General features: G+C 36.3%; 1 protein-coding gene across 3 annotated transcripts in view; it reads left to right on the top strand.

Annotated features, from left to right (window-relative positions):
• LOC114648645 (synaptotagmin-like protein 2) overlaps nt 1–24,298 on the top strand; it is a 554,437-nt gene that overhangs the window by 341,415 nt on the left and 188,724 nt on the right. For all 3 annotated transcript variants that reach the window (XM_051925337.1, XM_051925335.1, XM_051925336.1), the window contains 3 exons: nt 4,498–4,540; nt 4,707–4,755; nt 16,707–16,823. In XM_051925337.1, the coding sequence (XP_051781297.1) occupies nt 4,498–4,540; nt 4,707–4,755; nt 16,707–16,823 (209 nt within the window). The remainder of the gene's footprint in view (nt 1–4,497; nt 4,541–4,706; nt 4,756–16,706; nt 16,824–24,298) is intronic.

Here is a 24,298-nt window from a genome sequence, read left to right as displayed (position 1 = left end):
TATGTCTTATGCATGAGCTGAATTACTTGTTCATGTTATAATGTTCTAATGAGTCAAAAAATTAAATCTGAGTTTTATCTCCAGTGTAAATGTAGACAATGTTTTTATATATATATATATATATATATATATATATATATATATATATATATACAGTGGTGTGAAAAACTATTTGCCCCCTTCCTGATTTCTTATTCTTTTGCATGTTTGTCACACAAAATGTTTCTGATCATCAAACACATTTAACCATTAGTCAAATATAACACAAGTAAACACAAAATGCAGTTTTTAAATGATGTTTTTTATTATTTAGGGAGAAAAAAAATCCAAACCTACATGGCCCTGTGTGAAAAAGTAATTGCCCCCCTTGTTAAAAAATAACCTAACTGTGGTGTATCACACCTGAGTTCAATTTCCGTAGCCACCCCCAGGCCTGATTACTGCCACACCTGTTTCAATCAAGAAATCACTTAAATAGGAGCTGCCTGACACAGAGAAGTAGACCAAAAGCACCTTAAAAGCTAGACATCATGCCAAGATCCAAAGAAATTCAGGAACAAATGAGAACAGAAGTAATTGAGATCTATCAGTCTGGTAAAGGTTATAAAGCCATTTCTAAAGCTTTGGGACTCCAGCGAACCACAGTGAGAGCCATTATCCACAAATGGCAAAAACATGGAACAGTGGTGAACCTTCCCAGGAGTGGCCGGCCGACCAAAATTACCCCAAGAGCGCAGAGACGACTCATCCGAGAGGTCACAAAAGACCCCAGGACAACGTCTAAAGAACTGCAGGCCTCACTTGCCTCAATTAAGGTCAGTGTTCACGACTCCACCATAAGAAAGAGACTGGGCAAAAACGGCCTGCATGGCAGATTTCCAAGACGCAAACCACTGTTAAACAAAAAGAACATTAGGGCTCGTCTCAATTTTGCTAAGAAACATCTCAATGATTGCCAAGACTTTTGGGAAAATACCTTGTGGACTGATGAGTCAAAAGTTGAACTTTTTGGAAGGCAAATGTCCCGTTACATCTGGCGTAAAAGGAACACAGCATTTCAGAAAAAGAACATCATACCAACAGTAAAATATGGTGGTGGTAGTGTGATGGTCTGGGGTTGTTTTGCTGCTTCAGGACCTGGAAGGCTTGCTGTGATAGATGGAACCATGAATTCTACTGTCTACCAAAAAATCCTGAAAGAGAATGTCCGGCCATCTGTTCGTCAACTCAAGCTGAAGCGATCTTGGGTGCTGCAACAGGACAATGACCCAAAACACACCAGCAAATCCACCTCTGAATGGCTGAAGAAAAACAAAATGAAGACTTTGGAGTGGCCTAGTCAAAGTCCTGACCTGAATCCAATTGAGATGCTATGGCATGACCTTAAAAAGGTGGTTCATGCTAGAAAACCCTCAAATAAAGCTGAATTACAACAATTTTGCAAAGATGAGTGGGCCAAAATTCCTCCAGAGCGCTGTAAAAGACTCATTGCAAGTTATCGCAAACGCTTGATTGCAGTTATTGCTGCTAAGGGTGGCCCAACCAGTTATTAGGTTCAGGGGGCAATTACTTTTTCACACAGGGCCATGTAGGTTTGGATTTTTTTTTCTCCCTAAATAATAAAAAACACCATTTACAAACTGCATTTTGTGTTTACTTGTGTTATATTTGACTAATGGTTAAATGTGTTTGATGATCAGAAACATTTTGTGTGACAAAAATGCAAAAGAATAAGAAATCAGGAAGGGGGCAAATAGTTTTTCACACCACTGTATATATAATATAAAAATGCATTTCCATGTTGCATTGGTCTCTCAAAAAAAGTTGAGTGGGCTATTGGTATTCTGCAGGCAGGCATGTAATGTACCAGTGTTACCAGACACTATGGATTAAGTCATTCCATTGTTTCAGCAGATCGATGGGACAAATAACCATCCAGGATCTGGTGGCCCCTGTGAGTGATCACACTGAAGCAGTATGAATACATCAGACTGTTTCTTATGACAAATCTGTCATCTTTACTGCTAAAGATTCTGTCAGCAGGTACGATGAATGCATCCGTGACATGAAAGCAAGGACAGGCTCATTGCTACTGGCTATAGATCAAGAGGGATGGATGACCACAGATCAAGGAGTATCTGTCAGAGGCCCTTTGCTCTCACCTCCTTCATGACCTGTCCTTAAAGCAGAACAGTTCCAGGCTATTCTTAACCCCCTATGAAGCCCTGGATTGTTATGACCTGCCATTTGACATTGGCCAGTTGCTGTTCTGTAATTGGGTAATATCCCACAATTGCAGATTTTAAGGCCGATTGACTGTGTGCACTAGAGATTTGAAGCAAAAGTGGCTACACAAGATACTGATGAACTCCAGGATGATCGTTTTCAGTATTCATAGTTAATTTTTTTTTGATTGTTTAATTTACACATTATTCTAATTTGTTCATTTCTGTAATGAAGGTTGAAATCCTAGTCCAACAATGATAGTTGCATTTCTTTGTTTTTTTTGCCCCCCCCCCCCATCCCTTAGTATATAAAATATACACTGTAAATAAATAGTAGGACTTTTGTAAATCAATTTTTTTGCCATTCATCCTTACCCCTTGCACTACAACCTGAAAAACTGACATTGACCCTATTATACTTTTATACATGCTGTTTGTCTTTTTAGGATTTAGCAGTGATATGTAAGCCATGACCTTGGAGCCATTAGGCTACACAGGATTATCTTAATAAACTCAACAACTTGTTATGTTTTCATTCTTCTAACATGCCAGATATTGGATTGATTGGCAGATCTGTACAATAGGCCATTTAAAGATGGACGACCCATGTTATGCCACTATGCTGACAATAAATTGAATGTCGTGAGTGCCTCATTAGCTGCACAAGAATTCTGAAACCGTAGACTAACTGTACAATTTGTCTGCTTCATTAAATTCAATAAAGAGCTGTGCAGAGTTCATCTGGAGATAAAATGGAAGAAAATTAATTTGGTCAAAAAATGTGCATTTCCTTTTAGCCTTTTGTTGTTGATAGTGGAATAAGGATTCATGTAAAACTAATAATTTGGTGAATGTGTTGTTCCTATGCATTTGATTTTGAAAAAAAATGTATTTTAGCTTTTTAATCCTTTCGAATCTTTCAATGCTTTTTTTTTTTACATTTTAATATTTCATGTGACCTCTGATTATAGCATGATATCAGACTTACCTTGAATTGTAAAAAGGTTCAGAACAGATTTTTTTCCTGTTTCATTTAATAATGCATATGTGTCACACTTTGCAGGACACTATAGCTGTTGGCATTATTTTACTTTTTCTGCCAATCAGTGTTGTGATGGTACATGTCGTGCTATCAGTATTTCTGTGATGAGGCCTATGGGATTAATATATTTATGAGGTAAAGTTTAAAGTGCGGTTGGTCTAACACTTTATTTTTAAGTAAGATCTAGAAATACACTCTTCTGAGAAAACTCAACTGGTCCTGATGTTTTTTTAATTTTTGATTTAGCACTTTGAAAATGCACATATAAAGAGGGAGCAATCTTAAATTATTTTTATATATATTTTTATGACAAATAATGCATTTTCTCATATAACAGTAAAGTTCTATTGTATATTTCAACAGAAAATCATACATGTATAAATAAACACTTCTTCCTTAACTCGGCAAATTTATTGCAGCCTTCATAACACCAAGCTGTACCTTATTTGCCCAGAAGTGGCTGTCAGTCATGATCCTGTTTACACACTACAGTGGCTCAGAGCAGCAATGCCTGTGTATGCCAAAGAAGGTCTGATGCAGATATTCTGGGTTATATTAGAAACAAAAAATGTATTTTGTTATGTGGTCTGGGTTTAAATCCTGGCCCAGTCACTGTGTAAAGTTAACGTCTTCAACCCTTGTCTTTGTGGGCTTGACTGCAGCTACCGGTAGTCGTCCGACGTTGCAGAGGATGACATTCTTAGTTAACTCAAAATGTATTCAGTATGAATGAATGTGAATATGATTGTGACTATATCTTACCATGGTATGCCAGCCCTTTTGGAACGGATTCCTTTTTTTTTTGCCTGATAATGCTGGACAGAGTCCCAGAGTTTGGACGTTTGGAGTTTTTTTTTCTTGTCAATGGTTTGCAAAATCTAGATTGGTGTACAGGTAAATAAATACTTTCTGAATTGGCATTGAAATGGTAAAGTGTTCCTTGTCATGCTTTGTCTTTTACTTAAATCCTGCTCTTCCAGTTTTTTCACTTATAGATGAATATTTTAAGTTTTAACAAGACATATTTATTTAGAGTCCTTATGGAAATGCTGTTTAAAACCAAGCTAATAAATACCAATTTTTAAATCTTCTTTGGGTAGTGATAATACCATTTGTCACAACCTAGGTGAAAATTGTTTCAGTGAGATCCAGAGTTAATCAATTAAAAGCCTTGTTAATAGAAGTTATGTATAACTTTATCTATAGCCTCTTCTGTTTTTCTTTCTCCAGTCATACTGCTGAACCTGAAGAGATCTCACTTCATGTGAATCAGGTTTGTTTGCTTCTTTTTGATCAGGTGATAGTTGATTATTCAATTACAGGAAAATGTGTGTTTTATATAATATATATATATATATATATATATAAAATGTCTTCTTTATAACAATAGTATAAACTAGTATTGAATAAATGAATAACATCACTTTTTTACTTCATAGCCAAAAAGCAATGAACATGAACTTGCCTTTGACCAGGGTTTCAACAATGGTATGCAACTTTTTCTTTTTTTCTTCCCATGATTTTTGACAACCCTTGATGCTTTGATAAAGGACTGTATTAGTATTCTCTTCATAGTCCTACAAAAGACCCTTGAGTATGACAGAAACACCATCTGTCTAATTTCTGCTGACTTTTTTTGTACAGTAAGATGGCTAACTGATGGAGAAAACATGTTTTTTCTGCAGTAGATTGTTGACTAATAAAACAGACTAATATTGACCATTTCATTGAAAATATATTTTTTCCTACTTTGCACTGGTTAAAAAATACAGGTGCTGGCCATAAAATTAGAATATCATGACAAAGTTGATTTATTTCAGTAATTCCATTCAAAAAGTGAAACTTGTATGTTAGATTCATTCATTACACACAGACTGATGTATTTCAAATGTTTATTTCTTTTAATGTTGATGATTATAACTGACAACTAATGAAAGTCCCAAATTCAGTATCTCAGAAAATTAGAATACAGTGGACCCTTGACTTACGAACTCAATTCGTTCGCGAGGGCTGGTTGTAACTCAAGTTGGTTGTAAGTCAAGACTATTTTTCCCATAAGAAATAATGGAAATACCCATAATGCGTTCCGAACCTCCCACTGCAACACTTACTTAACCTTTTCATAATAAAAAAAGGGTTGTATAATGTGCATAATTTACCAAAACACCAATAATTTTTGTAATGTACTAACCAAAAAGTAATAAAAAGTGCCTAGCCTACCAGAAGCAACAATTTCATACTGTACTCACCATTTAATTTGACATCTTTGGGCTGCAGGAAGGGAGGAGGATGATAATGAAACTGAAGGCTTTTTAAAGGCTTTCTTTAACTTGCGCTCAGGCATTTGCAATCATTTCAATAGCTTGTTTTGCATTAATTTTAATCTCCTCCTGCCTACAAGTTATTCTGACGAGAATTTTTCTCAGCATTTCCTTGCGATGATACAAGGAACTGTTTCTGAACTCTTCTGAGACCTCCCCACTCAATGGGAACGACATGCTGAAGTGCGTGCTGAAGTGCGTCCTGAAGCGCGATTGCCACGACTGTGGAAGCTTGCTTGTCCATTGCCGGGCAGGGATATCACATGCATATCACCCATCGATATCTTTTCTGTTTGCTTTGGCTGAGAGACTCAGCACAGCTTTAAGCCGGCTTTTGCCCCAGCAACAGATAAACAGTCTTCCATACGGAGTTTGGACTTTGGCATGTCTTCTAGTTGGGGGAGGTCCCAAGAGAGTTTACAACCTGACATTTTATTGAATGAGTGCCGCATTAATAGGAATGTTTCTGTTTGTTTACAATCGCGCAAGCGGATACACGTGACCGCATTCCGGTCGTAACGCAAGATGTTGGTCGTAAATCAAAATAAAAATTTTGGTCGTAAATCAAGTTGTTTGCATGTCAAGCCGGTCGTATATCAAGGGTCGACTGTATTGTGAAAAGGTTCAATATTGAAGACACCTGGTGCCACACTCTAATCAGCTGATTAACTCAAAACACCTGCAAAAGCCTTTAAATGGTCTCTCCGTCTAGTTCTGTAGGCTACACAATCATGGGGAAGACTGCTGACTTGACAGTTGTCCAAAAGACGACCATTGACACCTTGCACAAGGAGGGCAAGACACAAAAGGTCATTGCTAAAGAGGCTGGCTGTTCACAGAGCTCTCTGTCCAAGCACATTAATAGAGAGGCGAAGGGTAGAAAAAAGTGTACAAGCAATAGGGATAACCGCACCCTGGAGAGGATTGTGAAACAAAACCCATTCAAAAATGTGGGGGAGATTGACAAAGAGTGGACTGCAGCTGGAGTCGGTGCTTCAAGAACCACCACGCACAGACGTATGCAAGACATGGGTTTCAGCTGTCGCATTCCTTGTGTCAAGCCACTCTTGAACAAGTGACAGCATCAGAAGCGTCTTGCCTGGACTAAAGACAAAAAGGACTGGACTGCTGCTGAGTGGTCCAAAGTTATGTTCTCTGATGGAAGTAAATGTTGCATTTCCTTTGGAAATCAAGGTCCCAGAGTCTGGAGGAAGAGAGGAGAGGCACAGAATCCATGTTGCTTGAGGTCCATTGTAAAGTTTCCACAGTCAGTGATGGTTTGGGGTGCCATGTCATCTGCTGGTGTTGGTCCATTGTGTTTTCTGAGGTCCAAGGTCAACACAGCCGTCTACCAGGAAGTTTTAGAGCACTTCATGCTACTGACGAACATTATGGAAATGCAGATTTCATTTTCCAACAGGACCTGCGCACAGTGCCAAAGCTACCAGTACCTGGTTTAAGGACCATGGTGTCCCTGTTCTTGATTGGCCAGCAAACTCGCCTGACCTGTGAAGAGGAAGATGCAATACGCCAGACCCAACAATTCAGAAGAGCTGAAGGCCACTATCAGAGCAACATGGGCTCTCATAACACCTGAGCAGTGCCACAGACTGATCGACTCCATGCCACGCCGCATTGCTGCAGTAATCCAGGCCAAAGGAGCCCCATCTAAATATTGAGTGCTGTACATGCTCATACTTTTCATGTTCATACCTTTCAGTTGGCCAACATTTCTAAAAATCCTTTTTTTGCATTGGTCTTAATTGATATTCTAATTTTCCGAGATACTGAATTTGGGACTTTCATTAGTTGTCAGTTATAATCATCAACATTAAAAGAAATAAACATTTGAAATACATCAGTCTGTGTGTAATGAATGAATCTAATATACAAGTTTCACTTTTTGAATGGAATTACTGAAGTAAATCAACTTTGTCATGATATTCTAATTTTATGACCAGCACCTATATTTAAGATATTGTACATTCTGATCATGGAGAATTAAAAATTATCATCAATGTCTTCATATGTGTTTAAAATTTTGTACAGAAAAGAAAAACCATTACGTAATTGTTTGTTTTGTTTTATTTTTTTTAAACTAGGTGTAAGTCATATTATAATAGTTTGTTTTTGGTAGATTGAGACCCAAGAATATATTTCTGTTTTAGTGCCTAATCCTGCTGGAAAAAGATTTGGTACCTTATGTCTGCCCCATTGGATTTAGTAGGTTCAGGCAGTGGAAGTGTGCTTTGAAGCAGAGCACATTCATACTTTATATGCAACTTAATATTTTATATTCTTCAAAGCTGGTGCCTACTGCTGTCTGAATTGTGCAGCCTCATCATATAAAATCTAAAAGATACGATGATTAATTGCCAATATAAATAAATGTTCCAAACATTTCTTCCAACCTTTTTACAGTTGCCTTGTAATCACCATATATACAGTAGTACATTGTAACCACATAGTCCAGAATTTTAGCAGCCAGAGCAATACTTACTGTATTTACATTTATTTGCGTGGCAGACATTTTTTTGTCCAAAATGACTTACAAAAGAAACATAATCAAGTAACATTAGGCTGTTTGTTCAACAAGTGTATTATGACAGGTGACAAAAGTTGATCGCCACAAGTGAAAAGATGTAATAACTAATACATTTATAATCATAGGTTACAATTAAATCAATTAAACTTAATCTAACAACAAATAAGCCAACAATATAAAATTTCAAAGAACAACGTTTTTTTTTCCCACTTAATTGGACAGATATTCACAGAACAGATAGGTTTTCAATTACTTTTTGAATATAATGAGGGAGTCGGCAGTATGGATGGATAGGGGTAACTCGTTCCACCAACTAGGAACTACACAGGAAAAGACTCTGGATTCAGACTTGATACCACACAGAGGTGGCATCACCAGATGCTGTTCTTTGGTAGCTGTGACTGGGTTTGAAAGAGCATAGCATCTTACCAGTGTCTCCATATACTTGGGTGCTGACCCATTGACTAGGCAAGCATCAGAGATTTGAACTTGATGTGTGCTGCTACAGGAAGCCAATGCAGTGACCTGAACAGAGGACTGACGTGCCCATCTCGGCTGGTTAAATATAAGATGGGCCACTGCATTCTGGACCATCTGCAGCGGCTTGATAACACATGCAGGTACTCCTACCAGGAGCAAGTTGCAGTAGTCCAGACCTCATAACACCAAAGCTTGGACCAGAAATTGTGCTGCATATTTTGTTAGATAAGGTCTGATCTTGTTTATGTTGTATAGTATGAACCTGCATGAGTGAGAAACAGTAGAAATGTGGTCAGAAAAAGACAGCAACTCAAACACCATCTCAAGGTTGCGTACTGACTTGGCAGGTGTTAGTGGCAGTGAGCCAAGCAGAGATGGAGATTTGAGTAGACTGGTTGGCTGGGATCACAGGAAGCTGGGTTTTTGCCAGATTGAAATGTAGATGGTGGTCCTTCATCCAGGATGAGATTTCAGCAAGACATGTAGACTCTAGCTGATACTGTATTGTCCTCCAGAGGGAACAGCAGATAGAGCTGTGTATCATCTGCATAGCACTGATAAGAGAAACCATAGAATTGGACCCAGTGAGGTGGTGTACAGAGGGAAAAGTAGAGCACCCAGCACTGATCCTTTTAATGTACTCCTGTGCATGTCTGGAGCACCCTTGACAACTCTTCAACATCTGAGAACAGTCCTAGTGATGCCAAGGTCACAGAGGGTGGCAAGAAGGCTATCATGGCTGACCGTGTTGAAGCCAGATAAGAAGTCTAGCAGGATCAGAGCCAATGACTTTTCAATAGCTCTAGCAAGTTGTAGCTGGTCAACCACAGTTAGTAGGGCCATCTTAGTCAAGTGGTTCCTCTTGAAGCTGGAATAATAATAGCGCACTACTCAAAGTGCTCCATGCAGGGAGGACCTGGGATTCGAGCCCATGATCTCTTTCCTGCAAGGCAGCGATGTTACCGCTGCACCACCTGTGTGGCTCTGTCTTATAATGTTTTTGAATCCATTCCTTTTTATAAATAAGATTTTTCCTTTTTTGTTTTTGATGAGAGCTTTATCATTATTTATAACTATATTGGCACTGTCTGGTCTTTTCCCAATTATCAGAAGGGATCTCCTTTATGTTCACATTGTACCCCAAAAAGGTTTCCCTTTGCAGCTCCTTTCACATGTGGAATTCTTCTTCCATGAAAACAATCGCAGAACTGCCCCTTTCTGTGCTGGTCCATTTTTTATATTATCCATCGATCAGATACCTGGGAGGAACAGTTTCTTTTCATTTAACAATGGGTGAAAAAAAGAACATACATTAATGCATACGGAGTTCTCATTTCCCTTTGCTTATGGTTATCTCTGTACTCTCATGGTATTAATAGTATGTTCCTAAATAAATTAAAAAAAAAAAAAAATGAATTGGTCAATAAAGTTTATGCTGCTAATTCACAAAAAATAATTACAACTAAGTTAACCAAGTTCTGTCTATAATGGTAAATAATCACCATACTGTACTTGCATAATTCAATAATAATTTAGCATTTATTAGTTTATTATGCATGTATTATAGTGTTTTTTTTTTGTTTTTTTTAAAGAATATAACTATGTAATCTGCTTTAAAATATATAGAAATAACTGCCTTGCCTGGTTTGGTACTTGTATTCTGTAAAGTTAATTTTTTGACTGCTATTAAATGATATGCGAGTCCAAAACAAATATTTTTAATGGCATTTACTCTATCTCTCTGTCTATTATATACATGATTGGAAAGAAATACTAAATACTCACTACCACTATAATTATTATAAGGCAGTTATTCTCTTTAAATGTTTTTAATTTTAAATCCATTTCTAATTCTGTTTCGATATGGCTTGATTCACAGGAAATAGTCCTGTCTATTCAAGTATGCAGCAGTTATTTTGTTTATAAAGAATAATCATATTTCGGAGTAATGTTGCCTCAGAAATTGCGCAGAACCACATGAATTATTAACCTAGAAAAATCTGTTGTAAAATCTTGGAAAGCTTTCTGATAGAAACTGTTCATATTATGCACAGTTTCTTTTGTGTGCGTGTGTGTGTTCTTTTTTGCATTGAACTTTGAATGAAATCTTCAAATTATTGTTCTCGCTTTCAATGGATCGATATAAGGGTGAAGCATGTTGCATTGCTCCCCCTCATAGTTCCAGAAACCGGGGAACAAAGCCCTGCATGGTTAGTGTCTGTACACATAAATTTCCATAGTATTTGAATGTGGATGTGTAACAGAGTGAGCCATGCAGTGGACTGAGCCAGGTGCTTTTAGAATAGACTCTGATCTTTCTCTTCTCCTGACAATAGGATGGAGAAAGTGGCCTGTTCCAGAACATTAATGGATTGTTTTCTTAATTTATATTTATTCTGAATTTGACTCTTCAATACCAACTCTCGTATTGGTGGTTGTCCTTTTAATGTAGCAAATTAAAGCATCTGTCTTGAATTTCACTAAAGGTTTTCTAAGAGCCAGTCTTAGTAAGTTAATGTTAAAGTAAAATGCACACAAGTGTCTGTTTGTTACATAGATTTTGGTATAATCTTTTACTCCCTATAAGTTGACATGAAGTAGAACGTTCTTAGCTATACCTGTAAAAACTGTTAAGCAAGTTTGGAAACAGTCTCACTTCTAGAAGCATGGACTGTTAGATTAGTTTGCAAATAGAACACGTAGCTGCATTTACCCAAAATTACCAAAGTTCTGCAGCTTCAGTATGCTTCATGGGATTCTGTCAAATGCTTGACACACTGAAATGATTCCACAGGCAAATATCTGTTGTTTTAAAAACTTTAGTAAAAACTCACAGTAAAACAGTTCACACAAAAATAGAGATTAGTATCGCAAAGAAAAAAAAAAGTTCTTGTTTAAGAGAAGTTCTGTTTAAAGCTTATAAATCTTGTTTCATTTCTTTAAGTTTGTTTATTGAGCTGGACCATTTCTAAACGGTCAGAAAACTGTATGTCTATCCCATTTTCATACTGTAAATGCTAGCAATGGGACCTATTCTAAACAAGAAATTACTTAACACTATCACAGATATATCTAAGTAGGTTCTATCTCATGTTAACTTACAGGGGCTAAAGGCTATACCATAATCTATAGCTAGGAAAGAAAATGTTATTCTATTCAAATTAAGCAAACACTAATGAGTTTAACTTAAAGCATTCACTTTCTAAGATTGGCTCTTACAGAACAGTTTTATAACTGTTCTACACACAATATGACTGTGTGGCCAAATTTGGAACAAGAACTTTTCTTTAAAGATTTGACTTTTTTTTTTTTTTTTTAATTATTAAACTGGACCCATTCATATAAGATGGAATACTGAGAGTAGGAGGTAGACTCAATAAAGCTACTATGCCAGAAGAAGCTAAACATGCACATATTGCTTCTCTTGTTATACAGAACATTCACAATGAAATCAGACATTGTGGGCACAATTATAGCTTTGTTGTCCATTGGGTGTGTAAGGAAATAGGTGGCATACAAATACTACTTGTATGCTCTCTATGAAGAAAGTATGTATTTTTAATATACACAAATGTTTCTGCCTTGCATAAATCAATGACATTAATATTATTCTAAAACCCTCTTAATCCAATTCACAGCTATGAGGGTGCAGTATCCAGTCCTTTATAATACGGTGTTGGGCAGTAAACACATTAGATGCATCACAGGCCTTAAACGAGTATACTTAATGAAATGATTTTTTCTTTAAAACATCTGATACAATGTGTATTTTAAATAAAAAAAAATGCAGCTTCATTATCAGTTTCATTTCATTGTGAAATGCCCAGATTTATACAGTACCTTATGTATTTTCCCCTTTAATTTATTTAAATTGAATCCATTTATCTTAACAGTTATTCTTTTTGTAATAAAGAAAATAATGCTGGGATTATTTAATGTTTTTGAAAACCACGTAAAAGCGAACAGTGACATTTATAAAACATTTCTTACTGGTATATAAAGCATTAATTTTTTTTTTCTTTAATGCTTTTTGTTGCTTCTTATGATAGTAGAAAGACTTAAATTAATGAATTAACAATGTATGTTAAGAAAGACCATGAAAAGATATTGGTGCTCCCAAGAACCTATATGAAACACAAAATATATACAATACTTCAGTCATAGGAGGCGGCCAATGTAGCAGTTCTCCACACCCACAAAATGCAAGGATATCCCTAATTATATGTGAAAGGATTAACAGAGTGAAATCCCAAATGTATGAAGTAATCAATAAATCAAGAACCCTTTTTGCCTATTTGGGTTTCCTGTACTGACGGAGAGTCCCTGCATTTCTGAAGAGATGGCTCACTGACTTGTCCACCTTGTGGGCACAACCAAGCACATACGTTCTCCCCTCCATTTCTCTCTCTAGACCCTGGCGCCTTCTTCCTGGTAGTTCTGTGTTCACCCCAACTCTTGTCTCAATGTACCACTGGTTGAGAAACTCCTTCATAATGTCTTCCAGTTGGCTTATTCAAGGAAGCAAACTTTAGAGCAAATAAAAATGCTGAAAGTATGACTGAATTTTTAGCAAATGGTCAGCACACAACCATTCATGATGGTACAGAAGAGTTAATATGCCTCTGTTTGTGATCAGTTTCACCTCAAAGCAGCCTTTCTACAGACTGCGCATAGGCTTACAATTTCATGTGTCAACTACAAAAAAAATAGCAATATATGACTGATATTATATTTAATTGCAACTTTGAAGGCAATATCTCGAACTGCTTTGTTTACTTTTAAAAACAGAACAAAGGATAAACAAGGCAAAAAAGCAATATAGCACTTGGAACTTTTAAACACATTTAGTTGCTTCTGATAACCAGTTATAATTAAAATAACATTGTTTAAATTAAGCATTCAAAAAAAGCCATTTTTTTCCATAAGTAAACCACATAAAAACACAAATTAAATGATCTGAGTAAATTTGAGATATAAATCAATGTTAGAACTCTGTGTTACTCTAATTTAATTTTAAATTGCACCAAAGTATAAACTGTAAGGAGTACAAGAAATTGCAGCTTGGATTTAATAAAGAACTCAAAGCAACTAAAGAATTTGAATGGAAAGTAAGACAAGCAGCAAGAAACCGCTCCAGTAACATATTAATTAAATAGTCTCTAGAATGCACACAGAGAAATCATTGAGCAGGAAAATTGCATATGATCATAGTATTTTAGCTGTGGTTTTACCAAAGATGGAATGAGGGAAATGTGTTGAGTAATTTAAAAAATAAAAATTGAATGTTTTAAACTTTTTAAACTAGAAAAAGTCTTGATCTTGTGTGATTTTTTTTTTTTTTTTAAAGACTTTATGTAAAGGCCATTTGTAAACATATTTAACTACACTTTACATAGGAGACGTACATAGTGACTAGAAAATGTGAACATCTCAATCTGATGCACCAAGTGTTTGATCAGAACCTGATCTAATATGTAGTTAGTTGTCATGAAAATACAGAATTGGTATTGCTGTTTTGTAATAGACAGAATTTTTATTAAAAAAAAAGTATTTAAAAATGATTTTCATTGTTTCATATCACTGCTTCTAGAGCAGCTGATACTTTTCTCCTTTGGCTGCTTTTTTCTTCTCTGCTAGGTAAACTTAACATTCTCAATCCTGCTTATTCTAATTCACTGGTGAAGGGGGTTAGGGTATTCAGAGCATTTCCAAACAGCACTGGACACAAGGCAGGAAACATTCCAGGGTCTCCTCCACGACACACCTATAACTGCACTCGCACAGGATGAATTTGGATTTTTTAATTAATGTAACCTGCAAGTCTTTGTGGATGAAGGAGGAAAGTCTCTACAGCACTGTCACTGTTCTGACAATTATGCTATTTGACAAGTGTGGAAATGAAATAGGGCAATGTACTTTCTTTAAAGGAAACTGAGCCAAAGTCAAAAGTCTTTAAAGCTAACAATAGGATTGTATTACCTTTTCAAAGCATACATATGGTAAGTAGGTTTAATAATGTAAAATAAATGTGTGATTAATAAAATGTGCATACTGTAGCAATCGTACAGGAGCTTGAGGTTAGTGTGTATGTTTTTCATTATCCCAGTAACTTGAACTGATTCTAAGATGCCAATGAGATGTGCTTTGATATTTTTGGGTATTAAATAAGCAAATATTAAGAACACTTGGGTAACATGTGTGTCTTATCCATAAAAACAAGCGCATCACCAAAGAGTAACTTGTTATAAGGTATGGTATATTGTACTAGTGAGAGCTGTTGGTGTACATTGCTGTACAATATCCAGAAACATTTATGTGATTAATGTATGGGGTGTTATGCATACAGACGTGTAAACTATGAAGAACTTTTACAGCTGCAGAGCTTGTAACTTTAAAATCTAAAATTCATGAAATGCTTGCTGTAATTTGTAACTTACTGTCCTAAGATTTCAAAAGAATAAAACCATCATTGTGAATTTAAGAGGTAATTAGTGCCTGAGAGAATTGTTTTTTCTCAGTTTTTATTCACTTTCCTCTTTTGTCGGAGTTTATTCATAAATGTTAGATGACAAGGTAGTAATGAACTTGGAGTTAAAATTTTAGTCACTTGATTAATTCTAAATAGCAATTCCTTCCTGCATTCCTGTTGGTAAGTTAGTAGCGTAATTAGCCTAAAACAAAACTTTAACTGCCATATTTCTGAAAATGGCTCTAGTCCTTCTTTGCTCACTACAAATGCAAATCTCTACATAACACATTTTAAGGCTACATGTTATAGTAACATACATACAAGATAAGCAGATTTTCATTCAGAAAGAAAATATACACACCTACTCCTTTCGGTCACACTGTCATTACTGAATATTGCATATTATATTATTACTGAATACTGCAAATATGTATTTTTTTATGATTTTTGAACAGTTGTAGTTTCTCACTGATGACATTGGTAAATGCTCTGTGCTCCATCTGGTACCGTCCATCTCTATAAACATCAGGTACCAGTGTGTGCGAGTAAATCACTAAATGCTGGAGTCCTTCATTTCTGAAGTAAATTAACTAAATTTCCATTTCAACAAATGTCATTTTGCAATATGAGCATGACCGGAATTACGTCTGGTTTTAAATGTTTATAATCTAAGAAAGAAGTATTGGATATCTTCTGTCCGTTTACCCTGCATTAGATTACTACAGGTTTTGGTATCACTGGCTTGAAATAATGGAAAAACAGTACAGAAATTAACACCCTCAAACACTTCACAATAATGCAATATTTAGCATTTTGAAAATTGCGCGTAGCATCTCGCCACCACAAATCAGCATGTATGCTGGTGGTTTTGGCATTTGATAATTTTAAACAATGTAAACTCCAAATGGACAATGACCAGGAGTGAGGTTGGAACTAAGGAGACTAGATCTGTCATGCAGCAGTGCTGACCGCTTTGCCTCTGGGCTGCTCATCTTCATGTTAGTATTGGCATACAAAATTTCACTTGACTTTATTAACACAGATTTCAACATTGTATTTAAAGTAGGCTAAAAGAAGACCATTGTAATTTTCTGATGTATGAAGTTAGGATTTGCCTGTCAGCAATGATTTGTTATGCCATTATCGATGTAAAATTCAAATCGAAAATGCAATGTCATCTTGCCTATTACCTTTTCTCAAAGGCAGATAAGGAAATACAATTCAATTTATGATATAAATTTCAAATATATTGTACTTTTTTAAATAATTGAGGCACTTTGTAAAAAGATACTTTGAAGCATTGCATGACGTTATTAAAATGATAAATTTCTTCCTTCATCCAAAGTTAACTGTAAGTAATAGAGTTCTGTTCCTCAATGTCTTCTTTGATGCCCAGGCTGTTTTATTATGTATTAATATCACTCAGTACTTAGCATGTTGTATGGTGAAGAAAAACATAATACAGACAGTATCTGTGACAGTCTATGACCTAAAGAATGACACCATTTTGTTCTTTCCTGACACTGATTAAATTGAGCGCAGATAGGAGTGTGACAAAATGACAGATTTATCAGACAGCTGCATACCACTGAAAGCACTGACTTCTTGTTTTTGCTCTGTTTAGCTGAGACTACCAAACAATCGATCAGAAAAGGCAGCCAGCCGACTGATGCTGAAGAGCTGTCACCATTCTTCGTATTGTCCGCTCCTACTGCCGTGGCTTCAGATGAAACAACTTCAGGTACTGGACGTTTGTGTCTACATATTAATCTAAACTAAGAATTGATTGAATTTTGTGGACCTCAAGCACAGCAAATACAGTATAAAGTAATTTATACCAAAGGGGTTATGGTGTATGAAAATGTACATTTCAATAATAATGAGCTACATAAAGGTTTGTTTTAATTCCATCATATTATGAACAAGCTTTAAATAGTTCAAGTGAACGACAATAAAATAACTTAATAGGAGATACAGGCAGCAATAATAAATACCAAGAACAGGAAGCATAAACAGTTCTGTACCGTTTACATACAGCTTCAGTATTTATATTAAAAAAAAAAAAAAAAAAAACTGAGTAAATTTGTTGTTTACAACTTTCAAGCCTTGGAATCCACACTTGCGCAGTATACAGTATGTTACTTACAGTATATTTTCATTGAATAGATGGACTTTTTGAATCTTGTAAATCTGGGTCCTGTAGTACAAAGCTAAAAATAATAGTGTGATGGCTGTGTTGAATATTAACAATATGAAAACTCACAAACTGATATGAGAAGAGAGTTAGAGGTTCCACAAGGCTAAAAATATCTGTAAAGGTTTCTGACAATTCCAATTTGGTCTTAGCAATGGGTTGTGCAAAAAAAACACACAAGATGACTATAGAGAATTTGGAAGGGGGTTAGGGAATTAATACATATTGTCCAATAAGACTTAAGTTGTATCACATTAATATACTGCCAGCAATGGCCCTTGATTTTTCATAGGCCTGATTGTATTAGTAGAAGATTTCAGTAGAAGACTTTTGAAATGTTGAAAACAACTGAGCTTGAGTGCATTTTATTAAATATTAATCTTTTTTTTTTTCTTTAGAACAGGCATACATTACAAAGCAGTGTAAACATCTGTCTGCTGTCTTTGCAGAATAGCAAGAAACTTTATTAAAGTTGAGATCAAGCATTCTTACATCATTTGTATCTGTCTGAAGAAAAAAAAAATCCCACATGGAAAATTTGGGGCCTGATTTCATTTTGCCTACTTGATTTCATCTTTTGTATAACCTCATTCTTGGTAACTTTTTGTAGATTTCTCATTAATATTTTTTTCAGTATCACCCATTGCTGCTTCCTTGCAGAGAGGCTTATTCAAGATGATAATCTGGATTTTAACTTATTATGGGGTACTGACAGGTAGCCTGTCTGAAGGTGAACAGTTGTCTGTTTGACATGCCATTCTTGTTAACGGATTCACTCCAGGGGTGTGCCCTTTCAGAAGAAATGTAGATGCAAGGAAAGTCTAATGCCACAGGGAACTGGGCAGAAATTTGAACAAGAGAGGTTAGAATAAGTAATAAAGGTGTGCTTATTAAGGATAAAGGAAAACAGTGGCTGAATTGGGATGGTAAAATTTACAACCAGTAAGTAAATGAACCAGTCAAGATTTAGATCAATGTGACAGAGTGTTCTTCATCATTGGCAGAAAGAATCTACTCTGAGTTACAAAAATAGGTTGTCAGTAGGGAATCCATTCCCGGATGGGTTTATCCATTCTCAGGAATTCGGGAATCCCGCATGTTATTCCCGGGCTCCCGGGAATGACACAGTGCATGGGCATTACACATATGAATGGCTTTAGAACGAGCGAAACTACTTCAATATGTTGACACCAATAAAAGACTAACCTTAACTACAAGCAGTTCATGCTGTCATATAAGTACATGTATCTAGTTAGTTGCGGTAATAAAAGCGTAGAAAGCACAACATGTCGAGCGTGCGGTCGTCCAGGCAAGAGCGCACCTTCGTGCAGAGTACGCCAGCCGCTGAGAAAGCACGCTCTTCCTCCACTGAAGTAGGCAGCACAGTCATCAGATACTGATACACTTGTTCTAAACAATGCCCTTGCTTGCCATTGCTCTGAAACACCGCCGTTTCATACTGATGCATCCAGTTTCTTGTCACCATTCTGTGAAGGCAAATTTCTTAGCACAGATAATGCGGATGCAACAGACTGACGCATAACAATTTCAAGTTGCTGTTCAAAGCTGTCAACAGCACAGACGTCAATGAACTCGGCCCCGTCCCGGCATTCGTGCGCTGCAGAGTGCAGACACCTCCCAGTCCACTGTGCTGAGTCAGCCGGGAGATTGACTGCTGCTGTCTGTTGTTGACTGAATTAATCGGCAACACACTACACCGTGGGCCAAAAAACCGTGCAACGTAATTATTTTCAACTATAACTCTGTTATTTCTTGATCAATTTTTACATTTTTACATTCTATATATGCGAACTTGGCCGTTCCCATTTTCCCAGGAATTACAGCTGTTTCCTTCCTAGGAATGAAAGATGTCCGGGAATCCCGGGCTTCCAGAAATGGATTCCGTAGTTGTCAGTAATTCACAAATATACCTTACTGTACAGTACAATGAAATTCAATGTGCAACTCCTCCACAAAAAGCAATCTTCCAACTGGAAGGAATGGCAGGGGAGTTAAAGATGGGGATGTGTGGCAAGTTTGGCCTTGGCAAATTTAAGGAGTCAGGTGATCGATAAATTCTAGGAAGAAAATGCATGCAGCAAATTTATACTTACCACAAAGCCTTTACACTTGGAAGAAAAATATGTTTAAAGCATCAGATGTAAAATCAGAAGTGTGATGATATGGCATCAAAGATGACAAGGTGCCGGCCACTGTTAGTTTCTATACCTGGAGTTACCTGACAATCATACTACCTTAATGAAATTCCTTTATTGACATTTCTAAAGAAACAAATATTTTGATTGAAAGAAGAAAGCTACAAGGTGATCCTCAGTGAATGTATCTAAAGAAGAAAAGCCAAATTCAAGAGATTTTTTGCTTGTCTATAAAATACAGAATTTAGCCTAGTAAAAAAGGTGGAATTCCTGAACCAACACTGTACGGAATCTAAATAGAATAATCATTAAGAGATCAAAAAGGAAATGCTCTACAAATGCATGTTGTTGGGAATTTCAAAACTAAAATTATTCAAGATATACAGTACTTTGAGACAAAAATGTTTAAAAAATTGTTAAAGGTTTAATGAGTACCTTTAATGAAAGAATAATAGATGAGTTCTCATGGAAATTTCCCATGGTGGGAAAGATCTTTCAAGTTGATGGGCCTATAAAATTTTCTATGGACCTAGCCTTACCAGAGTAAGGGAATCCTCATTATAAGCATTACACAAGTTAAAAATGGTATGTCTGTCCTTTGGGAAAAGAAATATAAATTAGCAACAGATTATACACAAGTCTGAAAGCACTTATAAAATGCAAGGACTGTGCTTCCTTATTCACTATACTGTAAACGGCAGCCATTGTGTCCTTCAGATTTTTAACACTTCACAGCTCTTGAAGAAAGTTGCTGGAAATGCAGTTATTAGCCAGGGTTCAAGAAGGGGATTTGCATCCAACTTCATAATGAAACCACCAGGCCACTAAGCCCTCAAGCCTGTGGGTTATGTTTATGGTGTGTGTGTTTAAATGCATCAGAACAACACTTACAAACTGTGTGTGAAACAAAAAAATGCTTTAAACAATATTCTTTTACCTATTTATTAGAATGTTCTTTGAATTCTGTAAGATAATCGATTAAACACCCCCCAGATTTACATTTTTTTTTCCCTGGGCAATTATAGTTTTTCAAGCTTTTTTTTTTTTTTTTTTAATTCAATTTAAAATCACGGAGTTGGCACCTGTGTGGACAACACTGTGACCAAGGCATGGAAATAATCCTTGATAAGATGCTGGTGTGTGTTTCTATGGGCTGTTGTGAATTCTTGATGATAGAAATTTTACAGTATAAAATTAGTTTTTCTCTTGAGGGCCAATATTTTTAGTAAAATTTTGGTGTATTGGTTTCCTTTATATGTCAGCAGCATCATTTAGTTATATTGATAGTATTTTAATCTTTCTTTTTGGCAACACATTGATAATGAAAACATTATTAGAAGTGGTAAGCTTGCTCTTTCATAGATTTTCTTTTAAATTTATTATTTTTATCATAGTATCATTGCCCTGCTGTGCTTGGAAATCCCTTAGTAATTTTGGTTTGTTATTTGCAATTGTTTCCTTGTTCAATTTTTATTTATTATTTTTATTACAGTTCTTCAGTTTGCCACATTGTTTTTCAAAAATTAATTTGCTGTAAAACATTGTTTTGGACCAATAATAGGCCTTTTAATTAAAAGCCCCAAAGAATCTATGTACATTTATTCTAGTAAACATGTTAATCACCACTTGCATTACCAGACTGGGAATTATTGGTAACTACAGGGAGAAAGAATATTTATCTACTGTAAATGCAGTTGTTAAAGCACATAACTAAATCTCCAGATAGAAGCTCATCTTCGAATACACTCTATACTTATAATATTTACTTGCTTCTCAGCTTTGTGTTTTATTTTTTTTTTATTTTTCTGCTGCAACAGATCTACCATATTGGAAAATCTGTGGGGAGTGAATTTAACCAAAAGAATCAATGGAATAACTGCTCAAATTAACTGACCCCAAAGTTCTCACAAATAACAATAACTGCCACAGTCTATTTCTATAAAGGTGATGCTTTTGAATCATTGCCTGTTCCTCAAAGAAGGAAACCTGTAATAAAGAGACTGAACTTTGAACAAGGGAAATCCATTGATTTCTCCTTTCCTGAATTTATTCATCATTGGTTCTTTTGCTACTCAAAGCAAGTCTTTGGTCGTCTAACATCAAATATTAGAACACAAATAATCACACGTGGCTTTTGTCACATGTTGTTTGTATAGTATTACAGTGTAAAGATTTAGTTTTTGTATAACTGGTGCACAGGCAAGTTATCTGACTCGCTTCAGGTTGTACAGATGTTTGAAGGGCAGTGAGATGGCCACTAAAACGCAATGCCTCTCAATGAAGGAGTCTAGACACTCACACTCGTGTTTTTTTTTTTATATATAACTGTTGAGAAGGGTAAATCACCACTCACCAGTTTTGGTCAACTAGTGAAATACAGTGGTGTGAAAAACTATTTGCCCCCTTCCTGATTTCTTATTCTTTTGCATGTTTGTCACACAAAATGTTTCTGATCATCAAACACATTTAACCATTAGTCAAATATAACACAAGTAAACACAAAATGCAGTTTTTAAATGATGGTTTTTATTATTTAGGGAGAAAAAAAATCCAAACCTACATGGCCCTGTGTGAAAAAGTAATTGCCCCCTTGTTAAAAAATAACCTAACTGTGGTGTATCACACCTGAGTTCAATTTCCGTAGCCACCCCCAGGCCTGATTACTGCCACACCTGACACAGAGAAGTAGACCAAAAGCACCTCAAAAGCTAGACATCATGCCAAGATCCAAAGAAATTCAGGAACAAATGAGAACAGAAGTAATTGAGATCTATCAGTCTGGTAAAGGTTATAAAGCCATTTCTAAAGCTTTGGGACTCCAGCGAACCACAGTGAGAGCCATTATCCATAAATGGCAAAAACATGGAACAGTGGTGAACCTTCCCAGGAGTGGCCAGCCGACCAAAATTACCCCAAGAGCGCAGAGACGACTCATCCGAGAGGTCACAAAAGACCCCAGGACAACGTCTAAAGAACTGCAGGCCTCACTTGCCTCAATTAAGGTCAGTGTTCACGACTCCACCATAAGAAAGAGACTGGGCAAAAACGGCCTGCATGGCAGATTTCCAAGACGCAAACCACTGTTAAGCAAAAAGAACATTAGGGCTCGTCTCAATTTTGCTAAGAAACATCTCAATGATTGCCAAGACTTTTGGGAAAATACCTTGTGGACTGATGAGACAAAAGTTGAACTTTTTGGAAGGCAAATGTCCCGCTACATCTGGCGTAAAAGGAACACAGCATTTCAGAAAAAGAACATCATACCAACAGTAAAATATGGTGGTGGTAGTGTGATGGTCTGGGGTTGTTTTGCTGCTTCAGGACCTGGAAGGCTTGCTGTGATAGATGGAACCATGAATTCTACTGTCTACCAAAAAATCCTGAAGGAGAATGTCAGGCCATCTGTTCGTCAACTCAAGCTGAAGCGATCTTGGGTGCTGCAACAGGACAATGACCCAAAACACACCAGCAAATCCACCTCTGAATGGCTGAAGAAAAACAAAATGAAGACTTTGGAGTGGCCTAGTCAAAGTCCTGACCTGAATCCAATTGAGATGCTATGGCATGACCTTAAAAAGGCGGTTCATTCTAGAAAACCCTCAAATAAAGCTGAATTACAACAATTTTGCAAAGATGAGTGGGCCAAAATTCCTCCAGAGCGCTGTAAAAGACTCATTGCAAGTTATCGCAAACGCTTGATTGCAGTTATTGCTGCTAAGGGTGGCCCAACCAGTTATTAGGTTCAGGGGGCAATTACTTTTTCACACAGGGCCATGTAGGTTTGGATTTTTTTTTCTCCCTAAATAATAAAAACCACCATTTACAAACTGCATTTTGTGTTTACTTGTGTTATATTTGACTAATGCTTAAATGTGTTTGATGATCAGAAACATTTTGTGTGACAAACGTGCAAAAGAATAAGAAATCAGGAAGGGGGCAAATAGTTTTTCACACCACTGTATCTCATGGGGTTATCACCTACAACATTAACTGTAAAAGAAGCATAACTTCACACATTTTATTTAATGAAAAATTCAACATCTGTGACTTTGTGGTTTTGGAAGAAGGTAGTGCTTTAAATCGGGATAGAAAACATTTGGTGACATTTCTCCTGGTAAAACTGGGCATTTACAGTTAACACACCCAGAAACAAAAACAGCCAGTGTTTGAACTTTAACACTGTTTCTATTGAATCCTTTTTTCCATTATTGGCTAAAATGTGCTTTTAGTTGCTGATTTGCTAAGGCCTTTACATACCTTTTTAAATGCTATAAAAATAAAAGTTACTACTGTATATCAAGTAAAACTAAGGAAAAATGTGATTGTTTTATAACACACCATTTCAACCACTGGTAGTCAACACATCTGTATATGTATGTTATGGCCAAGAAAGTTCACTGGAGGCCGTTCTTTTTGAGAGAGAATGCTACAGGCGTTGATGATCATCTTCCAGAGGACTGTTACTGAAAATATTTGGATTTTCTCGGTAACGCTTTGCTAAGTTGGTATCTAAGCTGGTGTCAGAAAAAACACTAGAGTGTTGTGTGCACTACTTTAAAAAAATTTGTGACTATCACCTTCACACTGTGGATTTGCTTTTACTTTCCTGAATGAAATGCAAAACAATCAAGATCTCTTCCAACCCATCACATGCCACCACTCTCTCTGTCTGATAAACATCTTAAGTCAACCCATACCAGTAAAACCAGATTTTATACTGGAAATTGCCCACAAACCGTAAAATAGATGAACCGAATATCCTGACCTTAACGATCTTCAACACTCATTTAATGAATATGTACAAGTGTGTTTTTCATTGTTTGATGGTAGGCTTTAAGGTGAGTGATGTTTGCTGTTGTCATTATG

This window comes from Erpetoichthys calabaricus, chromosome 3 (assembly GCF_900747795.2).
Source record: "Erpetoichthys calabaricus chromosome 3, fErpCal1.3, whole genome shotgun sequence".
In the NCBI taxonomy this organism is placed as follows: Eukaryota; Metazoa; Chordata; class Cladistia; order Polypteriformes; family Polypteridae; genus Erpetoichthys; species Erpetoichthys calabaricus.
Note: the sequence above shows the minus strand (reverse complement) of the source record. Positions and strands in the feature narration are given on the sequence as shown.